Genomic DNA, 24,028 nt, shown 5'->3' with positions numbered 1-24,028 from the left:
AACCATCCTTGCAACGGTAGACTAGCTAAGAGGATCAAAGCTTACATGGAGATTCTTGTCAGTTTTGAAAGAAGAACCTCAACACTTTGCCTTAACCTTTGACGAATTAATATGTTTTTAAAATTATTTTTAAAAAAATTGTGTTACAAGGAGTGTTGACGTTTCATACAAAGACTATGGAGCTATTTCTGTACTTTGTTCTTGTGTGTGAGTGGGTTTTGTTATGTGGTGGTCAAGAAGAAAAGGACACGACCTTAAATCTGGGTGCCACCATAACAAAACTAGCCGTGAGTGATGAGTACGTCTACGTAGGGGGAGTGAACTTTGTAGCCCAGCTGACCAAACCGTTGGATGTGGTTCTATTTAATCTGACCATTGGACCGGTTTTAAAAGACGAAGATTGCCGGCCACAAACCGTACCGTGTGACAACCAGGTGATGGTGATGGAGATAGACGCCAATCTGGGCTGGCTGGTTGTCTGTGGTACAGCCTACAGAGGGACGTGTACACTGCACAGTCTGTCTGACATTACAGTCTGGCGGTGTCTGTATGGAGACAATGGGGCAGACATTTTAGCAGGGGACGTCACCCATACGACAGTTTTTAAATTCCTGCCCCCTGTAAATAACAATAACTTACTTTCCCAATCATTCAATTTCTCTCAAGCAAATTGCAATGGGGACAGGTTTACATTTAACTCATTTGATCCTGTGATACATAATTCAAGCCCATTGAAGGATACGACTATGGCCTCAGTGGCCATCGTAGCTAGAGGAGACATGGACAGCGCAGGTTCGGATCCCATGATCATCTCACTGAGACAAATCACCTACGTCAACGACATGTACGTCATCAGCCATCTTCTGGACGGCCAGTCCACACCAAAAGGTGTCTACATCAACGCTACAGAGAGGTCAAAGTTCAACATAGACTTCAAGCTGTCTTTTACTTGGGGCGAATACTCCTACCTCATTTCAACACAAGTTCGCAATGAGGCGAAAGTTGTCGTTCTTAGTCGAGTGGAAACTGGCAACGTTTTATCCTTAGTGGAGATTGTCTTGGAATGTAGAGACGAGGTAGTCTATTTTAACTACATAAATAATTAAATATGAGTATCTCCCACATTTATTTCAGCTCTGGTTATAAGCCCACTCCCCCTCAGCTCTGGTTATAAGCCCACCCACCTCAGCTCTGGTTATAAGCCCACCCACCTCAGCTCTGGTTATAAGCCCACTCCCTCTCAGCTCTGGTTATAAGCCCACCCACCTCAGCTGTGGTTATAAGCCCACCCACCTCAGCTCTGGTTATAAGCCCACTCCCTCTCAGTTCTGGTTGTTATAAGCCCACCCACCTCAGCTCTGGTTATAAGCCCACTCCCCCTCAGCTCTGGTTATAAACCCACCTACCTCAGCTGTGGTTATAAGCCCACCCACCTCAGCTCTGGTTATAAGCCCACCCACCTCAGCTCTGGTTATAAGCCCACTCCCGTTCAGCTCTGGTTGTTACAAGCCCACCCACCTCAGCTCTGGTTATAAGCCCACTCCCCCTCAGCTCTTGTTATAAGCCCACTCCCCCTCAGCTCTGGTTATAAGCCCACTCCATTTCAGCTCTGGTTATAAGCCCACTCCCCCTCATCGATCCCAAATTTATTCCCAAATTTATGGTAGCGATAGAGAGGAAGAGAGGGGACTGCAAGGCGCGCGCTTGCAGCTTGTTTTCTAACGGCTCCCAGAAGAGAATTATATATATACGAGCCGACCCGCTGCGTATCATACGCCGCTATTTAGTTGTTTTTTTTTCTACTTTTCAGTGATTTAAAATTTGTGAATTCGACAGTACCAATGCTGCCACTGAAAATATTTACTTAAAAACACTAAAACCCCTCCCCCCCCCCCACGTGAAAGCAGCCTCCTCTTAGTTGCCTCCTCTAAGTTTAAAATCGTTTCAAACTAAATTATCTGCCCCTAATAGCCGTAACCAAACCCGTCTCTATGATTGTAAAATGTAAACAGCGTGAACCACAGCTCACCAGACCATGTGAGGGGGTGGGGGTGGTAGCGATAGGGAGGAAGAGAGGGGACTGTAAGGCGCGCTTGCAGCTTGTTTTCTAACGGCTCACAGAAGAGAATTATATATATATATATATATATATATATATATATATATATATATATATATATATATATATATATATATATATATATATATATCCTCGTGACATACACTTGTTATCTTGTTCTAACCACCATTGCTCCCCTTCTGTCAGCCACTTAAAGTGGTGCTACACGACGAACCACTCCCGTGACGACCAGCGGTTTGTACCACTACAACAGCTCGTGTGGTGGTTGAAGTGGCCTAGTTGTGTGCAGCGATAGATCTGAATTTTGTTAGTTCCTGGTTCAAACCTCTCCCTGCGACGCGTCCTCTTATCTGCATAACCATCCCTATATTGATTCATATCAAATTGAACAAAAGTCATTTCATTCTTTAGAGACGATTTACTTTAATAGCATTCAACCAACAAAAATGTAACATAAGCCCTTTTAAAAAATTAAATCTAGATATCTTATTTTAAATTTTGGCTATTAGAACAAAATTATTAAAATCTTTTTTTTTTAACATATGTTTAAAAAAATGTTTTAAACTTTAGAAATGTTGCTCTAAAATTAAAAGACTCATGGAAGAAAATGATTAAAATCGTTATTCTTTATGTGTTGTAGTATAAAACAATCTATTTTCGTTTTTAGATGTACAACATATTAAAGGCTGCTTCTTTAGGCTTGATTGGGACAACAACATTTCCTAGTGCCGACCGCTATCCTATTTTGTTTGTGGCGTTTGGTACCGCTGATGGAAAAGAGGCGGACATTTTATGTTCCTATGAACTGAAGACAATGAACGACCAAGAAATAGCTTTTGTTGCCATAGACATTCAGAATTTAGGAGAGCTGGTACCTTGGGTCCACGCATCAGTAAGTTCTTGTTTTGTACCAATGTTACATAAAACTTCACGCTTCAGTAAGTTCTTGTTTTTGACCTGTTACATAACGCTTCACGCGTCAGTAAGTTCTTATTGTGTACCAATCTTACATAAAACCACGCATCAGTAAGTTCATGTTTTGTACTAGTATTACATTAAACTTCATGATTCAGTGTATTGTTGTCATGAACTAATGTTACTTTCCCGTCACGGTTCAGTGCTTTAGTGTGCTGTATTGTGCTAATGTTGTTTTGAACGTCTAAAATTGAATCGAGTTCTAAATCCAATGATGACCTATCTCACGGTCGTTCTATTTTCTTTTAAAATAGATAATCTGCTAATCTTATTTAAGGATATGCAGAAAACGGGAACAACACTTTTAAAAAACCACCCATTACTGAAATCTGGTTAAATTTACAAATTGTGTTTGTACTATTACTCAAAACACATGATTATACATTTCTGTTCTGTATTTTTCTAAACTAACTGTGCTATGAAACTCCTTAAATATATTATTATTTAAAACAAAAACAGATTTCATTGAAAAAATGCTTTATTTTCTAACACCACACTAAATAAAATTTCAATGTAAAAGATCTTAGAGTTCGATGCCTTGTTATTTCCCCAGCATTTGGTACCCTCGGAACGAAGTGGTCTGTACTTTCGCCTCAAGTCAGCAATTAGAAAAGAGCCTATGTTCACATCCAACTCAACCATACGAGGCATCCACACACTTGACGCGGAGACTGATGTTCAAGTTTTGATGCTAGGGGACTCCAACAGAATCGAGAGGGTAGGGACACACAGCAGTTGATATATATCTTGTTGTATGTTTAATATGAGTCGACATGGTCTAGAGGTGGAATACGATGTGGCTAACACGAACGTCAGGAGTTCGCAACCAAACAGACTTATCATCATCTTACATAATATTTAGTCATGCTATAGGCACACTAAAACAAAATCATCAACTTAAACTGTATCGCAACAGTCTAACTCTTATGTTTATTATTTCACTTTTGTTTTCTGCATTCTATGTAGCTCTCTTTGAGGATTCCATTCCAATCGAACTCTGATTCAGTGCGGCAACCCTGTTTAGATTACTACTTTCTACTAAAGACACATTATTTATTCCAGATTAGCGTGTCTGATGTGTTACTTGTCGCCGTTCTCAATGACACAATCATTAAATCCTGGACAGAATCAGAGACGGTCGGGCAAAAAACTGCAATTGGGTCACTTGACCAATCGAATCAAGTCTTATATCTTGCTACAGGAGATAAGGTAAGATCCTTGTTGATCTATCGACCACAATCACGATATTACTTAGATGTAACACTGTGCCGAAACTATCTAGCCTATATATACATGTACTGCAGTGACGATCTATATAAAATGAATGTTTCCATAGTCTGGTAGATGTTTGGATAACTGCAGCTTGGAAATGTAAGGAGCAAGTACCATCATAATATTTTCCCTTTATTGTCCAAGACACACGGGGCAGATGAAGTAGAGTTTATCTGTTTCAATGACCTCTACAATAAGGAGATAAAGTGGTCGGCACTATGCCCAGCCGCCTTTGTTTCCTTGACGTGAGTCAGGTACCCATCAGAGCTTGATTGGCACAAGAACATTATACAGACTTGAGCCCTAAAACAAACAGTGTAGTTCGGTCAACATGAGATGACTGAAAGTGTTCTATTCGGTCAACATGAGATGACTGACTGTGTTCTATTCGGTCAACATGAGATGACTGATTGTATTCGGTCAACATGAGATGACTGATTGTATTCGGTCAACATGAGATGACTGACTATGTTGTATTCGGTCAACATGAGATGACTGACTATGTTCTATTCGGTCAACATGAAATGACTGATTGTATTCGGTCAAAATGAGATGACTGACTATGTTCTATTCGGTCAACATGAGATGACTGACTATGTTCCACAGCTGACAAATATGAGCACCAACTTCTGCAAGCAGTTCAACACATGCACAGAGTGCCACGCCCAAGGGAACGAGTGCTACTGGATACTGGCAAGAAAAACCTGCATCAAAAAACCACCATACGGCAATGAACGGATACGTTGTCCCCCTGTCATTTCGAGGGTTTGTTTTTTCTATCTTTAGGTTTGACTTAAGTTGATTTTGTGTTGATTTGGCCGCTAAACTGTTTAGGTTATGTTGATAATTTGATGAGAATATTTTTCAATAAATGTCAGTTTGGTGGAATACTAATAGAAATATTTCTACCGTAAGTTATTTAAAAAAATCTTTATATATATATATATATATATATATATATATATATATATATATATATATATATATATATATATTTGCCTGTATATCCTGATAGTTTAGCCCCCAGCAAGTGCCATCAAAGGGCGGCTCAATCTTGACCCTACGAGGTGAGCAGTTCAGCACCCCTGATAGTCAAACGAGGGCTCACGTGTCTGTGTGTGACATTCCATGTGACAATGTGACAGTGGTCAACAACACGTAAGTCGATGTGTGTGACACTCGTATAATAAAGTCACATTCACCTGTTCCGTAGAAATTAGCCAGTTGTTAACTACCGTAGTTTTCTACCGCTACAAAAAAAAAAAAAAAAAAAAAAAAAAAAAAACAAACAAACACATAGACCTACTTGGAATGCCTATTTGGCTATTTAAAAAAAATATATCTTCAGAACCATTTGAAGGATAGTATGAGCGGCTTCCGCAGAGTCAAACTTGAATTGCTAGAATTTCTATGTTTTTAAGTTTTGTAAGAAAAAAATATTTAAATAATGCTTTTACTTTTTGCTATTTTAGAATTAGGCGTGCATCAAGTTCAAAATACGTTTTAAAAATTCAAAACTTGAGTTATTCATTTAGAGGCGGTAATACTGCTCTTAGTAAATAAACCTAAGACGATAAAACAACCTACACCAGTACTAGCCCCTCCCCATTCTGTCCCCCAGGTTCATCAGATGCTCTGTGCCTGCCAGGTGTCAAAGGTGTTTATCCAACTGCACCATCAAAATTGATTTACGGGCCACAAACTCAAACCAGAGCTACGGGAACGCTTCCACTGACCAGATGTCTGGCAAACCGAGGCTGCAATACGTGGTTTGTAATTACAAGCTTTTATTTAACTCACTTCCTCGTCAGTCGTCAGTCTGTCTGTCTAGATCGAAACGCCCAAGTGAAAATGCAGGCACTTCTAACTGACAGACACGGTTCGTAATTGGTACGTGGGTCAAGACATGAAGACAATGCATCATGATTTTCAATTTGACTTAATTAGTTGCCTAATTAATTTTTTATGAATTAATTAAAAATTTGACCAAAGTAGTAGGCAGTCCTATCCAACTACTCCACACGAGTCATCACGTTCAATAGGTGCGCAATGGTTTTTAGTCATGTAACTTTATTGTAAATAAAAACATGTAAAGCACTAAAAAAATTGCATAAAAACGTTTTGATAACAAGCTTTTATGTAATAACTAGCCGTCCCGGCCAGGCCCTGCTCTGGCTTCTGTGAAAAACCTTCCTGTTAAAGACCATTACCTGTGTGTTTAGTAATCATCATAAACCCGGCATTGCCCACCCAAACCACAACCAACCAAAACCAAAACAACAAAACGCAAACATAACGCTAACACAATTACAAATACAAACGAAAACAAAAACCTAACAACAAACCCAACCACAACCACAAACACCAATACAAACACAAAGAAAAAACAAACAAAAAAGCAAACGAAAACAAAAACCTAACAACAAACCCAACCACAAACACCAATACCATCAAAAAAAAAAAAAAAAAAACAACGAAAAAGCAAACGAAAACAAACCAAATTCAAACGCAAAACCAACCAAAAACACAAATACAAACCCAAAAAAAAAAAAAACACAAACAAAAACGAAAAAAGAAAGAACAAAAACGAACCAAATCAAAACGCAACCACTAACGCAAACCCACCTAAACACAAAGAAAACACTAACGCGAACATAAACGCCCGGGGCGGAATCACCTGTTTTAGCTTAATGAACGACTATAGTACCCCAACTTATTCATAGTCTTTTGCACTCACTTAAACGAACGCGCCTGTTTCAATTTGATGAACAATTTTAATACTCCAAGCTTATCCGTAAAATACCTACAACATTTGCACTTGATCAATCCCCGCTAATTATGTAATTTTTTTTTTTCCCAACACCAAAACAAAGTAATTAAAAAGTAAATTATTTTCGACTAATGCAATGATTTTATAAAGGGAAGTAATTGTGTTTTTCCTAATTTATCAAAGGGAAGTAAGTGCTATAGGACTAAATAAAGACATAATTAGAATTTTTGTAAAAGATGATATTTTTTTTAAAACTTGTGTTTAATGAACATGCCGACAATTATTACTGTAATTTGAAAAATGAAAATTATTTCCCAACACTTTCAATGGTAATTTTTTAGCTCATAAATTTAGACAAATGCGCACGATAATTTTCTAACACTTAAATTCGTACAATTCCAACGATATACAAATGCATTACATACAGAACTGAGCTTTATATATTAGATGCACTAAAAAGGAGAAAATAAATTATACACTACTATTTAAATAACTATACAGAGAAGCGTGAATCTCTTCCTAAATATTGTTAAAGTGATCCAATAGATAATAAAGTGACCCACGTTTTCTATATAGTAATTTAAATAGTAGTGTATAATTTATTTTCTCCTTTTTAGTGCATTATTACATAAACGCTTGTTATTAAAACGATTTTTATGATTGTTTTAACTAAATTAACTAAATTAGATGATGATGATATATTTAATAGATCTATGACAGACATGTCAATATTATTTACTCAACAAAAAAGAGAAACACAAAAAAAATCACCACCTTTTGCTAATTATAAGGGAAATAATTTTCTTGACTCTACTTATGAGCCGTCACCATGGAAAATACATCTGCGAAAAGACCAATCCTCGTTTTCGTTCATTTACAGATTCGTGTTAATTGCAAAAGTATATATTTTAATTTGGTTTAATTTGCGATTTCCGTGATCAATAATTACTTAAATGATTATAATAAATTGTTTATTTTTTAAGCGACTTACTCATCTACATTTTTAACTATATATCTTTTTAAGGACAACAATAATGGTTTTAATTGTCAATCATTACTATTGTCAATCTGTATCAGCCCTCACAAACCGATGATGAAAACTGTAACACGTAAGAGACCATGGCAAGACAAACTGACGCTATCAATTACATTTCTGAGTGGAAAAGCTTTAATTGTCAAAGTCTTCTTAGAAAAGAATGTAGCCTACTTGAACATCACTTTAGTAAAGAAAAATAAGTTACTTCCCTTTACAGACCTTTCGGTATATGTGGTATATGAAATAGATATGTTTCTTGACATATGTTTCTTGACATGTTTCTTGACATATGTTTCTTGACATGTTTCTTGACATATGTTTCTTGACATATTTCTTGACATATGTTTCTTGACATGTTTCTTGACATATGTTTCTTGATATGTTTCTTGACATATGTTTCTTGACATATGTTTCTTGACATATGTTTCTTGACATATGTTTCTTGACATATGTTTCTTGACATATGTTTCTTGACATATGTTTCTTGACATATGTTTCTTGACATATGTTTCTTGACATATGTTTCTTGACATATGTTTCTTGACATATGTTTCTTGACATATGTTTCTTGACATATGTTTCTTGACATATGTTTCTAGACATATGTTTCTAGACATATGTTTCTTGGCATGTTTCTTAACATATGTTTCTTAACATATGTTTCTTGACATATGTTTCTAGACATATGTTTCTAGACATATGTTTCTAGACATATGTTTCTTGACATATGTTTCTTGAAATGTTTCTTGACATATGTTTCTTGACATATGTTTCTTGACATATGTTTCTTGACATCGGTATGTGAAGGAATTGTGTGGTACGAGCTGGGTGGACTCAGAAACGCCCAGCAATCCTGAGAAATTACTTAAAACTCTACCCAGCTGAAGAAAGAACTGGTCTAAGCTACTGACTATTACAGCAGTTTTATTTGCTTGATGTAGGATCTATTTGTTAAACAATCATGGCTGACGTTTTTTCAGGTGCCTGTGGTTGAGTCCGTTCTACCAACAAAAGGGCCCATTTCTGGGGGGACAGTTTTAACTGTCAGAGGCAGATTTCTGAATTCTGGGAGCAACAGGACAATTTCGCTAGCTGATAGGACATGTACGGTCATTGAGACAAGGTAAGAGATGACATTAAGTGTCACATGTCATTTGGACAAGGTCAGATATGACATTCAGTAGGACATGTCATTTGGATAAGGTAAGAGATAACATTTAGTAGGACATGTCATTTGGATAAGGTAAGAGGTGACATTCATTATCACATGTACGGTTATTTGGACCAGTTAAGAGATGACATTCAGTATATTTTGTGATTAAATCGCTTGTATATAGGACGCGTGTCAAAAGAAATAGCGCTTGGTTTTGCTGTACAATAATTGCCTGTTACAAATCCTTCTCTGATAAATTCTTAAGTATTGGTCTGTGGCACGGCTCAGGCCAACCCAGCTTTAATAAGTACCTGACTTGAGTTGGGGAAAGTAAAGACAGCTGACCATAGTGCTAATCACACAACACTGTAATAGTTGACATTATCCACACTATGGAACTATTATTTTATTCCCCGTTTTCCTGGCGTGTTTACTAACTTGTGTCACGTCCACCAGCACCAACGAAGCCAAATGTTGGATCTCCAACTCCTCATCACCAACACGACACAATCCCGCCAACATCAGTTTGACCATTGACGCCTTCACGGAAACGTTCAACAGAACACAGTTCCATTTCCTGCCTGATCCAGTGGTCTACAGTATCTCGCCCAAAAACTCCTTCATTAGGTAATTAAATTTGTTATTGTGGTTGGTACACTAACATATTTGTACACGAATTGTGACAAGACTTTGAGATATCCAACTGTAGAGATTGTTTGATTATTGAATGTAAGCAATAGATAAACCACTGCCTGTGTGGATACTCTTATGAGCTGGTTTGGTGTTTTGTTTAATCTACACTAACCGTACCGGCCAGGCCCTGCCCTGGCTTTTGAGATAAACTTATCTGTGCATTTCAGCTTTATATTTAAAATCTTGAAAGAGAAGAAACCCGGAAACTTGAATAAGTGAAACAATATTTTCAACACAAACTATAACAGAGGACATACAGCAATGTTTTTATGACAACTTCTCCATTATTTGTTCTAATCAAAATCAGCCTAAAACTAACATGCTTCTCTCCCACTAAAAATCATCTCTATACGCTCAGCGGTTCTCATTTCTCGACTCAGACATCTCTCTCATACAGATCCTCACTCTGATATCTAGACATCCTACAAATACAACTTCAGATACCCCCCAGGATCAGTCACATCCTGTGACATATGTGTTTCTGGCAAGGTCTCAACTGTAATGTTGGACTTTTATTAGATTACCTCGCCATATACTACACACACACACACACACACACACACACATATATATATATATATATATATATATATATATATATATATATATATATATATATATATATATAATTACCCAGCGGCGGTTCAAAGGTCACAATTAGCGGCTCCAGCCTTGACAGTGTTCAACGTCCACAGCTGATTCTCGGGATCAGGCTTACATCTGTCTTGGTGAGTTGTGTGTGTGTTTGAGAGTGAGTTTGTAGGTGTGTGTGCATGTGTGTATATATGTGAATTTTCTATTTAGTAACACTAACTAATTTGTTCCAGATTGTTTGCTACGTTTTATGCCAGAACTATTTTTTTTTAAAAATAGAAGAACTATTTTTTAAAATAATTGTCATTTGCGATCAATAGCGCAGGTGAAATAGAGTTCACACTTTTTAAGAGAAAGACATGAAACAATGCTGTGGTCTGTTTTCTGTCCAGATTCACGTTCACGCTACATAGTTAAATCTAGAGTTTCATATTTTTTTTTAAATAATTAAAACTCATAAAAATACTCATTTTTCAGGAAATGCCATTCACAAATTGCACGCTCTTCAACAACGGGTCTCAAATGATCTGCAAAAGTCCCAATCTTAAGACGACCGCTCTGGACCAAGACAGCAATTTTCACCAGGGAAAGTTTAACAAAACCTACCTGGTCGTTTCAATGGACAACTACAACACCACACGCAACAGCACAGCGTTTGTGATCCACAAGGACCCATACATCAGATCGTTCAACGATTTTTCCAAACCTTTAACGGTCGCACACTCTCAAATAGTTTTAAAGGTGAGCTAGCTGCATTAAAAAAAAAGGCAACAATGTTGCCAATTTTTTAATCATTGAAATAGAAGCATATTATATGAATTAAGTTATACACAACCCTCAGTGGCGTAGCGAGGTCGGGTGTCACCCGGTGCGGCACTTAATGGTGTCACCCCCATGAGGCGTAGCGACCCTTCGCGGGGACAAACATACAATTTTCGATTTGCACCCCTCCACCCCTCAAACTTTCGATTTGCACCTCTTAAAAGACTATTTAACACTCGAATTAATCACTTAATCAAGTGGAATTATCAATTTTTCTCTATATATTTTGCTATCTTTTGCCTTGGTGTCACCCCCCTAAATGGTGTCACCCAGTGCGGTCCGCACCCCCGCCCCCCTCCCCCCTCGCTACGCCACTGACTACCCTAAAAAACGCCTTTTTCAGACGTAAAAATTCATTGGGCAGATGAAGTAGAGCTCAAATGTTTGTTGACCTCTGCATATGAAGTGATGGCGTTGTCCAGCCGCATTTACTTTCCCCTACGTGAGACAGGTACCTATGCGAGCTGGGTGAACTCAAGAACGTCCTACAGTCACAAGTCCGGACCGAGATCCGAACTCGAGACCCTCGGGCTAGTACCGAACGATATACATGATTAATTTAGATAAATTAAAGTGTGTCGTTAGCCAAAGCTAAAGGTAACCTCGCCTAGTGCAGTAGTGCCTGGACAGAAAATCTTCTATTCTAAGGCACCACCCGGTCAAAGTGGCTACACAACTGGTAGACCCTACAATCATGGAGCCTAGTAGCAACTAGACCTTACAATCATTTAGCCTAGTAACAACTAGACCTTACAATCATTTAGCCTAGTAGCAACTAGACCTTACAATCAGGTAGCCTAGTAGCAACTAGACCTTACAATCAGGTAGCCTAGTAGCAACTAGACCCTACAATCACGTAGTCTAGTAGCAACTAGACCTTACAATCAGGTAACCTAGTAGCAACTAGACCTTACAAACATGTAGCCTAGTAACCTGTAAAATTGACCCAACTGTCAGGTAACTCTGCATTCAGTAGCCTTTAACTAACAGTTAGGTGGCCCTGTAGCCAATGATTTAACCTCACAGGCATCCAAGTAGCGAGTGTACCATGTTTTAACCCCATCAACGTATGTCGACAGGGTGAGAACATCCCCACCTGGCTTGACAAGCAAGAGATCGAGGTGACCCTGGGGCTGACCAGATGCCCCGTGACCCACATCAACACCACCACCATCACGTGCAACGGCTCTGAGATGGCCACTAAGATGAGCCTTTGCGTTCTACAAATGAAAAAGCTACAGACAACTCCAAGTCCAACGGAAACAAGCACTTTTGTAGACAAGGAGTTGACGACACAGCCCTTCATATTTTTTAATGAGGCGAGTGTGTGTAGAGTGTTAGAACTCTTGAACGGGAGGGAATTATGATTAGCTAATAGTGTAAGGGAGAAAATGTCTTTAACAAGAAAGAATTTTGATTAGTTTATAGTGTAAGGGAGAGAATGTCTTTAACAAGAAAGAATTTTGATTAGTTTATAGTGTAAGGGAGAGAATGCCTTTAAGGGGAGGGAATTATGATACGTTTATGATATAAGGGAGAGATTGTCTTTAAGGGGAGGGATTTATGATAAGCTTATGATATAAGGGAGAGCAGGATAGTGAGCTTAAAGTGGCTGTGTGTGTGGGGAGGTGGGGGGGGGGGTTAAGTATTTTAATGGAGAAAAGTGACAAGTATGGTGAGACAGATGACATTGTAAATCTGGAAATGTGAGGTAAATTTTGAAGTCATTTTATGAATGGTGAGGTAAATAGAGTGGTGAGGTAAATAGAGTGGTGAGGTAACCAGAGTGGGTGTGTTATATAGTTAAGTGGGGCGGTAACTATGGGTGGGTTTTATGGTACAAAGTGTCAAATCCTAATAACTATATTACGTCTATTTTCTTATGTTGTGTAATGGTTATAATATGTTCGTTTATATTTAACTATCGACAAGATTAAATAACTCACACACGATTTACGCGGCAAAGCTATAATTCAGTTGAAAGTTACTTATAAAAAATGTAACTACAATAAAATTCGCATAATGAAGAAGTACCATCTATACATTTGAAAACCATATAAAACCGTTAATTTGACTTTAATTCCAATCTATTTTCCACAGACTAGTACTATAAAAAACGCAATGTCTTTACAAGAAGGGCCGACAACTCCTTCTACACTGCCCCTATCGCAATCAACAACCCAGCCTTCACAAAGTCCAACAACCGCTTCCCGAGTTACCCCATCACGTCCGACAACTCCTACTAGACTTCCCCCATCACGTCCGACAACTCCGCCGATGACAATCAAAGAATGCTACACCCAGGACAACAACTTCTTCAGGTTTAACGTGAGCCTACAGGTCGGGAACATACACTACCCACTGGGCCACATGAGGTTCGAATCCTCCAGCTCTAAGACAGAACCTACCACGATGCCAGCATCCATGAAAATTATCCTGGCTAGCATAAGCGCCGTGGCTGTGGCTGCCATTGTTGTGGCCGCCACGTTCTGCTTCGTCAGGAGGTCAAAGGCCAAAGCTTTACAGAAGAGTCGACGTTATTTTGATCGGCCTTCTAAAGGTAGTTGTGTAGAATATCCGCCTTTTAGAAGTAGTTGTTTAGATTGATCAGACTTTTTCAGGTAGTTGTGTAGATTTATCAGCCTTCTCCGGGTAGTTGTTTAGATTGATAGGCCTTCTCTAGGTAGTTGTGTAGATTGATCGGCCTTCTCCAGGTAGTTGTGTAGATTGATCGGCCTTCTCCAGGTAGTTGTGTAGATTGATCGGCCTTCTCCAGGTAGTTGTATAGATTGATCGGCCTTCTCCAGGTAGTTGTGTAGATTGATCGGCCTTCTCCAGGTAGTTGTGTAGATTGATCGGCCTTCTCCAGGTAGTTGTGTAGATTGATCGGCCTTCTCCATGTAGTTGTGTAGATTGATCGGCCTTCTCCAGGTAGTTGTGTAGATTGATCGGCCTTCTCCAGGTAGTTGTTTAAATTATTTGCCTTTTCCATATAGTTGTATATATTTATTCATCTTTTATTGGGTATCACGGCGTTATCCAGGTAGCTGTGTAACTTGATTGTCTCATGTTTATTTGGCTCCACCTAAACATATATCACGATCTGTATGGGTGGCTTCAAATTTTCTTCAAGATGTCTCATGACTGTAGATCATCTTTGTAGATCAAATTCCTGATATTATCTCCAGATCACATCTTTATATCTGTTCGCCCAATTATCTGTTTACAATTTCCCGTTCATGTTGGCAACATGCTTCACTCCCATCTATTTTACCTATCATGTTTTTCTCAAGAAATAGCAAAGTATTTTGTTAGTTTTAAATAAATCTTTATATTTATGTTTACTCTTTAACTTAAATTGTAAGACAGATCTGCTGTTCTAATAATTCATGAAATAAAAAAAAAAAAAACTTTTAAATTTAAACTTGTAAAGCAAATGTATTTTCTATTTCCCAAACGATTGAATCAAATCTAAAACTCTAACGACCAGATGCGGCTCCCGTACCTACCCTTCAGGAGATTCTGGAGTCTGTGATAGAGCCAGAGAAGTTGGGGGAAATCAGCCAGCTGATCATCGGCCTTGATCGATTAACTGTTGGAAAATCAATAGGATCAGGTCAGTTGATGGGTTTTAATTTGTTGTGAGTTGTTGGCTGTCATACATTGTATGTGATATATATATATATATATATATATATATATATATATATATATATATATATATATATATATATATATATATATATATATATATATATATATATATATATATATATATATATATATATTCAATGTAGCATCTGTCTTATCTATTGTATGTGTTGTATATGTTATGTAGAATCCAAATTTATCAACGATTATTTTTGAATCGTACTCCTAGCACGGAAATGGATCAGACAATATTATCAAACATTTGGAAAATGAGATGTATGTAACAGTACTGCTCATAGTCTCCATCCAATATTATCCATAGAGCTACAAAATAGTGATGAAACTTGTAACAGGCTAAAGCGAATATCAGAAATGTAGTAATTTAGTTGTCCTAGTTATATTCCCGTCATGTTTTGTTGACAGGAAACTTTGGCTGCGTGTTTGAGGGTCTGTTGGATGTTGGACCAGCAACTCCGGCCTTAAAGGTCGCCATCAAAACCTTGCAAGGTTTGTAACACAACAACTTTGTTCGTATGTATATGAACCAGCCCTTTGGCCAACAAATCGCGGACATAATGTTTAAATAATACCATTACAACCTCCTTTATTTTGAGGGACGCATGATAGTTAAATTAGCAAAGAATCTCTGAACGATAATAAATGGTTGGAGTTTTTATGTTTATATTTTATGCCCAGAAAACTCAAAACTAAGCATACTGAAAATAAAGTAATCTAGATCTATATAGATCTACGATTATTTTGTAATTATTATTTTACCTTACCTGATAGGATAGTGTGAGTAGTTTGGAATATTGGCTCTAAAAACATTGTGTGTTTTTAACGCCCGATAGCAAAATACACGTCAGCAAAGTCAACCAGCGCAGTCAGTTAAACCGGAACCACATTTTCTAGATATTCAGCTTAGCCCCAACACAAATCTAATGTCCGTTTGACAATTGTGAATGACCAGACGCGTTTGTTTACATGAACCAGACTCGATGTCCCACAGCATCGACCTGAAGGGTTTTGTCCAAGAGGCCGTGATGATGCGAGAGTTCCAACACCCCAACGTCCTGGGACTGGTTGGTTTGTCAGAGAAAGAGCGGGGCGTGCCCTACGTTGTGCTGCCTTTTATGGAGAACGGTGACCTCTTGACCTACGTCCGGGACTCCGCCGTGGTATGTAGACGTAGTAAACACCACGTGACAATCAACATTTTTTTACAAATATAAACATGACATACAAATTCTGAAAATGATATTGTATTACGTACACTGTGCTACACACTGACACGCTATCTATAATTCAGACGTTAACATTGCATGACGTCATCAAGTTTGGCGCCGATATAGCAGACGGCATGTCGTACCTGAGTTCACTAAAGTTCGTCCATAGAGACCTGGCTGCCAGGAACTGCATGTGAGTAGCCGTTAGTTTGTGGGCGGAGCCAAGCTCAGTTGACATTTCACATAGCTCTAGTAGACCGAAAGTCTTTATGATGTGATTTCTAGACCTGTGACCAGCATCATTCCAACATTAGAGTTTAATGTTGCCTTTTTGTGCATACCTGTAACAGGCTGGACAGTGTCCATCGTGCTAAAGTGGCCGACTTTGGTCTGTGTCGGGACATCTATGAGAAGGGCTACTACACCAGCGACAACAAGAAAAAACTGCCCATTAGGTGGATGGCTATAGAGAGTATAGAACATGGGGCTTACAGTACCAAGTCAGATGTTGTAAGTATGGGGCTTACGGTACTAAGTCAGATGTTGTAAGTATAGAACATGGGGCTTACAGTACAATGTCAGATGTTGTAAGTATGGGGCTAACAGTACAATGTCAGATGTTGTAAGTATGGGGCTTACAGTACCAGGTCAGATGTTGTAAGTTTAGGGCTTACAGTACCAATTCTGATGTTGTAAGTTTGGGGCTTACAGTACTAATTCTGATGTTGTAAATATGGAGCTTACAGTACCAAGTTAGATGTCGTAAGTATGGGGCTTACACTACCAAGTTAGATATTGTAAGTATGGGGGCTTACGGTACTAAGTCAGGTGTTGTAAATATGGGGGTTACAGTACCAAGTAAGATGTTGTATTGTGTCCAAAGGTTATAGCATGAAATAAGTACCTCTAGGCTTCATGGCACTTGTCATGCTAAAACAGAGTTGAAACTTTTTAGTTGTCAATAGTTGTCGAGCCTTGTTTATTTACAAATACTGTGAGATAGATTATGTACAATTAGCTATAAAGTATAAAAGAACTTCGCCTCAATTTTTTTTATCTAGTTTTGTATGAACAATAACAAAATAATAACAATTCGCCAACACTCAAACGTTGTGCAATCTACCCTTCACTAAACTTATTTATTGAAAATTACATTATTAAAAACAGTATTTTTAAATATAAATAATACCATTTTGATTTGAAATAAAATTACCTAAATTTTTTTTACCTGTAAAATCGTGTGGATTTGATTTAACCTTTAATGATGTTGGTTTACCACAGTGGTCGTTTGGTGTGGTCCTGTGGGAGATGCTGACAAGGGGAGTAACTCCATACCCTGGTGTTGACGGCTGGGACGTCATCAACTTCTTACGTCAGCGTCGTCTGCCACCGCCCCACTTCTGCCCAGAGGAATTGTAAGACACCTTTCAGCTTGTGTCATTTGTTATATCTGAAATAATTTACAATTAACATATAGACTTAGCTTTTTTGGGTTGCGTTCAAAGATATTTTAGTTACCACACAACTTTGATTTTTGAACAATGGCTTAATTTGAATTCTAAGCGTAACATTAGTAAACGATGATATTTTTTAAAAAAGGGAAGTAATAAATGTTCGTTCTAGTGTTTTTTGAACAATATTTTTGCTAGAACAGACTCACGAAATTCCTCAAGATTCGGAAGACGCAGCGAGTACACAACATTGGTGGCTTTCGCTAACGACTTGTTTTTATCTCACCATTCTGCAGCCCGTTTGATCATAGTATAAACATTACGACCTCCGCTTTTATTATAAATCAATGCAACGTTTGTTTCAGCCCAAATAACTCTGATCCTGATCTAACAACAGCTTTAAGGAAAGATCATTTATGTTAAGAAGAGTCTTAAAATATAATTTTACGCTTGCATTTCTTAAAAAAAAAACTAATGATATCTACAATAAACTTAACATACCACCCTTACTCTTCTATATAATCCTCTATAGGTGTGTTGTTTGTTGAGTAAAATAAAAAAAATAGCTTTACCAAAAAAATAATAATGACAGTATTACTGTATCATTGCTTTGTATGTTTTATAAACATGTAATACACCCTTATTTCCCCAGGTACAATCTAATGATGCAGTGCTGGGCCAAGGACCCTAACTTGAGACCCTCCTTCAAGGCCCTGCACTGTGAACTTCTTGCCATGATAGGTCAAACCTCTCCGGACTCGCCCACTACCTACCTCAACAACGCCAGGAAGACAAGCCAAAACACCGACGACCCCGCCCCTGCGACCCCCACCCTCTTCACCTTCCAACCTTACATGAACCTCTCCACGGGCGACTCGCAGAAGAGAAACGAAATCACGAAACCCGTACCGAAATCCAGAAAAACAAAACCATCTTCAGACAGAAAAACCGGCGGCGCTTCTTTCGATGGTGATGAAGTAAAGGTGGGGGCGGAGACTGCAAGGAGTGTCGTCAGGAACTGTGCCATCATCATTCCCGTCTGCTACTCGCATCGTGAGGTCACGAAAAACGCGGCAGAGCTATACCTACAACTGGTGGACAACTACGAGTCAGCACCCGTATTCTCGAACGAACTTGCCAAGTTAACCAAAAAGAAATCTCATTCCAAGCCCTCAAAACAGAAAGCTAAAACACACTCAATGGAACTTTCGGAAACACATTCAATGGAACTTTCGGAAATACACTCAATGGAACTTTCGGAAACACACTCCATGGAAGTTTCGGGTGAACATAAAGTGGTATTAGATCGCGATGCCAGATACTATGAACTTCAAAACATGGCTAAAGATTCAAGCGGTTAGATGTTAGTGTTGATGTATAAGTTTAAAAGATGTTCAGTGTTGAATTGTAAATTTATTACATGTTCAGTGTTGAAAATATGTTTATATTCAACGCTAAAGTTTTTTTTTAATGTTGACAATACAAGTTTCTTCCTTGTCAAGTTAAAAGTCGATCTAAGTAATTAATTCTCTTCCTTATGGTTTTTAATAACTTCCTTCTGTACAGACAGTATGGTGTTTGATGTATGTATAACACGGAAAGTGGTTGTTGCTGTCTGAATGTTTTCGTAAAAATAAAAGTGCAGTTATGTCGTCATTGTCTAGTTAGTTATGTGGTCAGTATCTGGTCAGTCTAGCAGTTATGTGGTCAGTATCTGGTCAGCCTAGCAGTTATGTGGTCAGTATCTGGTCAGCCTAGCAGTTATATGGTCATTATCTGGTCAACCTAGCAGAGAGAGGGGGTCTGATACACGGGCAACATCTGGGAGAGAGGGGGGCCTGATAGTAGTATATTAGGTCACTTTTGGGTCGTAGGCGCAGGCGCAGGCGCCGCAGGGACAAAGATATATAGTAAAATACTCGGGAGGGGGAGGGGAGCCGCAGGGACAATGACATATAGTAAAATACTCCAAGCACAGGAACAATGAGATATAGTAAAATACTCCGGAGGGGGAGAGGGATGCAGAGGGGGATGCGGAGAGGGATGCGGAGGGGGATGCGGAGGGGGAGGAGGCGCAGGAGCAGGGGGGGGGGGGGAGAGGGGGAGTCGGTCAGTAGGTCAGTAGGTCAGGTGAGGGGGTGACTTTGTGACGTAATCACCACCCGTGACCTAGTTACGTAATTTGTTTCTTTGTTTTTAATTAATTTGTTTGTTGTTTTTAATTAGTTTGTTTTTAATTATTTTTTAATTAGTTTAATTTTTAATTAGTTTGAATTTTTTATTTATTTTGTCTTTAATTTTGTAATATTTAGTAACTAGTTACGTAATTTGATTATTTGTTTGTTTTTTAATTATTTTTTAAATTAGTTTTTAATTAGTTTGAATTTTTAATTGTTTGTTTTTTAATTATTTTTTAAATTAGTTTTTAATTAGTTTGAATTTTTAATTTATTTTCTTTTTAATTTTGTAATTTTATAAATTTTTAATTACTTTAATTTTTTAATTTTTTAAATTTAAATTTAAATTTTTTTTTAAATTTAAATTTTTAAATTTTATTTTGTTTTTAATTAGTTTAATTATTATTTTTTAATTTAAATTTTATTTTTTAATTAGTTTGATTTTTTAAATTTTAATTAATTCGATTTTGATTTTTTTAATTTTTAAATTTAAAATTTTTAAATTTTTAAATTTTTATTTTTTAATTTGAATTAATTTGAATTAATTTTAAATTTGTTTATTTGTTTATTTGTTGTTTATTTAATTGTTTTTTTTTTAATTTTAAAATACTCCACCACAACGAACGTGTACAAAAATAGAAAGTTCTTTATGTCGGCTCCCAACAACCATTAACTACACCTCTTTCAAATTATTCCACACATCAAAGAATTTCGACTACCAGCGAAGTTTTTATTTTATAGCCCGAGTTCCCATCCCCTGTTGTTTTATATATGAATATTCGAGAAAGTTTAGGGGAGATCGCTCCCAGTTTATTTTTAGTGTTTGGTTTTTTCCCACTCGTCCCATTTGGTAGTGCTTGTTTTATTTTTCTTACTTCTGGTACGTTTCGAGGGTGTTGTTTTTTCTACGTGTGTCTTCTTTTTCTTCGAGGGGTGAATTTTAGAGTCAGGCGAGACGGATTTTGTTTTAGTTTCAGAGTCTGTTATGTCTATCGTTTCTTTTTTAGGTTCCGTTATGTTTTCTTGTGGTTTTTCAACCTCGGTCGTTGGGGTATTCACGGTGGGTGGTTTCACATCGGCTATTCCTAGTGACTTGTTTCTATAATCACTAAGTTGCGTCGTGTAGAGCTGTAGTGTCTTTAGATATTGTTTCACTTTGTCATGTGGTGACAAATCTTCCCTATTTAAGATATGTTCCATTTGCATATCCAAGAGGCGTAGGCTATCGTTGAGTGTGTCGGTTGGTACATAGGGTTTTTGTTGTATAGACTCTTATATACGAGGATCCATTAAAAGTATTTTCCGGGCCATCCTTAAAATCCCAAGACACCTTTAAGCACACCAAGGCCAACATCTGGGGAGGGGGTCTGATACATGGCAACATCTGGGGGAGGGGGTCTGATACATGGGCAACATCTGGGGAGGGGTCTGATACATGGGCAACATGTGGGGGAGGGGGGGGGGGTTCTGATACATGGGCAACATCTGGGTGAGTTGGGGGTCTGATACATGGGCAACATGTGGGGGAGGGGGTCTGATACATGGGCAACATCTGGGTGAGGGGGTCTGATACATGGGCAACATCTGGGTGAGGGGGTCTGATACATGGACAACATCTGGGGAGGGGTCTGATACATGGGCAACATGTGGGGGAGTGGGGGGGGGGTTCTGATACATGGGCAACATCTGGGTGAGTTGGGGGTCTGATACATGGGCAACATCTGGGTGAGTTGGGGGTCTGATACATGGGCAACATCTGGGTGAGTGGGGGGTCTGATACATGGGCAACATTATTATTACCAGTGTTCATTCATTAATCTATCTTGATGAAGTCTGAGACAACGATGTTGATAGAAGGCGATAACGTTTTCCTTATGTATTTTTATTGAATTTCATTTGCGTCTACAACAAAACAAAAACCGAAAATTGCGCCAAAACAAGACATAACTAAAGAAGGCCTACAGCAGTTATATAAACAACTTTGCGCATTGTCTTTACACATAATATATTTTTGTTGTCCCTCTTGACCTAGTAAAATAGCGGATTCCAACACGTCATTTACCACTTACCACTTCTAACTTTAGGCGTAACTCGCCTAATGAACCATTCTTCGAAATGACGTTAAAAACCCGGATATTCATTCACAGTTTGATTTACTTCCCTGAGTGGTGTCAGCGTTGTTGGCGCGCATTGGTGATTCGAAGTAATTCAACAAGATATATATATATATATATATATATATATATATATATATATATATATATATATATATATATGTGTGTGTGTGTGTGTGTGTGTGTGTGTGTGAGTGTGTGTGTGTGTGTGTGTCTGTTGAGGTGATTATGAACACTAGGCATCCGAGGTAGCTGATGCCAAGAACATCAAAAAGCATTAATAATCAACACTGGGACAAAGCTCTGCTCCATATCCTACAGAAAATGCACACGAAGTCACAGAAGAAGAGATTCTAACGAGTTGCCAAACAGCTAAGAATAGAACAAGGGGAGCTGACTCTTAAGTCCCCAAACAGCGTTGGGCGTCGCTAACACCGACTAAAACATTGATACAAAATCACTTCTTGTTAAAACAATCAGCAAAAGAAATTGTTTGAATTTTTGATAAAATTGTTTCGTCCGCCTTAAAAATATTTACTTTAACTAGAATCTGCCCATGCCCTGGAATGTAAAATCACCCCCCCCCCCCCGCCCTTCCACGTAGAAAAATATATATGAGAAATACACACGGATGCTTATTTTCGTGAGTAGAAACAAAAAAACAGCAACAAAGCAATGTCTAAGTAGCGGTATCTAACAGGCAAAGTTCAAATAGCAGTGAACTTTTTTTGTACGCTCCACCCAACATACTAGAACATAGTTGAGGGTCTACACCAGTGGGTCTAAGCCTGAGTTCGATCAAACCCCAGAGATTCGGTGAGTCTCACGTGTTCGGTTAAAAACAACGTATGCACCCGACTCAAATTGGCTATCGGATTTCGTCATTGCGGACGATACAATTATTAAGAAAGGTTGAGTGTTTGCGCATTTGAAGCTGGTGGGGTTCGGTACCCTGGAAAAGGTTAAGAACCACTGGCCTACATTTGAATGAGTGGCGTATCGATGTGCAGGTCGCATGGGTTGTTTAACATCCTACTTCTCAACAATTGTTGTTATAGTTGTGTACTCGGGGTATGGTCGTGTCTAAAACAAAATTACTGAAACAAAGTAATTCAGAACACAAAGTGCATGTTTTTTTTAAATGTTATAACACTGGGTTTAATGGTCATATATTGCTTACTAAAAAAAGCATATTCAATTTTCAATTGTGTGATATTTCGAATAATATACAAGATTGATTGATGATAAAACTAAATTAAATTTTGCCGGTGAGTTCTAACGTTTGCTCCTTAGTTGATTGTGTTCATAGAGCAGGTGAAGTAGAGTTTATCTATTTATTTGTTCTCGGTATGAAAGACATAATGTGATAAGTTCTATGATCAGCAGCTTTTGCTTTCCGTAACTTAATAGTTACCCGCGGGGCTGAACGGGTTGAGGTACGACCCACATGCTTGGGTCCGGTATCCGAACTCGATACTTTTGGGACAGCAGTCGAGTGCTTACCCCCTCCCCTCCACCCGATCCAGGCCTTGGCACCGACACGTTTTTACTCGCTCAGGTAATCAAAGCTAGCAAAATAAGAGAGAAGACTTGCTTTTTAGCGAACACAGTTTTGTTTTCAATTGAAACGTTTTCGTGATTAATTAGAAAAAGTATTAAGTTTAGAACTAATTAGTATTAGTATAGTTAAATATATAGGGTAACAGATTCTTTTCGAAAACCTAAACAAAGCAAGGTGTAAAGCCTGGTAAATTTAAAAAGGAAGGGGGGTCAAATTGAATTCCGCCCCGAGCACTGGAATGAGTCACCAAGCAAATTCATATATATATATATATATATATATATATATATATATATATATATATATATATATATATATATATATATATATATATATATATATATATATATATATATATATATATATGATTTCTTTATAATATATATAGCGGCATTTTTTAAAGCGATGTAAATACAGAGATTACAGTGAGTTTTCAACAGCAAGTTTTCAGAC

At 38.0% G+C, this 24,028-nt stretch overlaps 1 protein-coding gene across 1 annotated transcript; it reads left to right on the top strand.

Moving 5' to 3' along the window:
• LOC131953325 (hepatocyte growth factor receptor-like) lies at window positions 1-19,657 on the top strand. The gene is made up of 20 exons (XM_059316464.1): window positions 1-1,076; window positions 2,748-2,972; window positions 3,609-3,773; window positions 4,118-4,264; window positions 4,934-5,092; window positions 5,343-5,485; window positions 5,949-6,096; window positions 9,114-9,256; window positions 9,743-9,913; window positions 10,617-10,707; window positions 11,051-11,314; window positions 12,475-12,714; window positions 13,496-13,955; window positions 14,886-15,011; window positions 15,470-15,553; window positions 16,040-16,224; window positions 16,356-16,465; window positions 16,623-16,782; window positions 17,554-17,687; window positions 18,376-19,657. The coding sequence occupies exons 1-20, from the start codon at window positions 177-179 to the stop codon at window positions 19,082-19,084; spliced, it is 4,764 nt and encodes a 1,587-aa protein (XP_059172447.1). The 5' UTR covers window positions 1-176; the 3' UTR covers window positions 19,085-19,657.
• Window positions 19,658-24,028: the final 4,371 nt, after the last annotated feature.

Source organism: Physella acuta, unplaced genomic scaffold (assembly GCF_028476545.2).
Source record: "Physella acuta isolate Inbredline_101_S28 unplaced genomic scaffold, ASM2847654v3 ptg000916l, whole genome shotgun sequence".
NCBI classification, from domain to species: Eukaryota; Metazoa; Mollusca; class Gastropoda; family Physidae; genus Physella; species Physella acuta.
The sequence above is the reverse complement of the archived record's forward strand: the minus strand, read 5'-3'. Positions and strand labels throughout refer to the sequence as shown.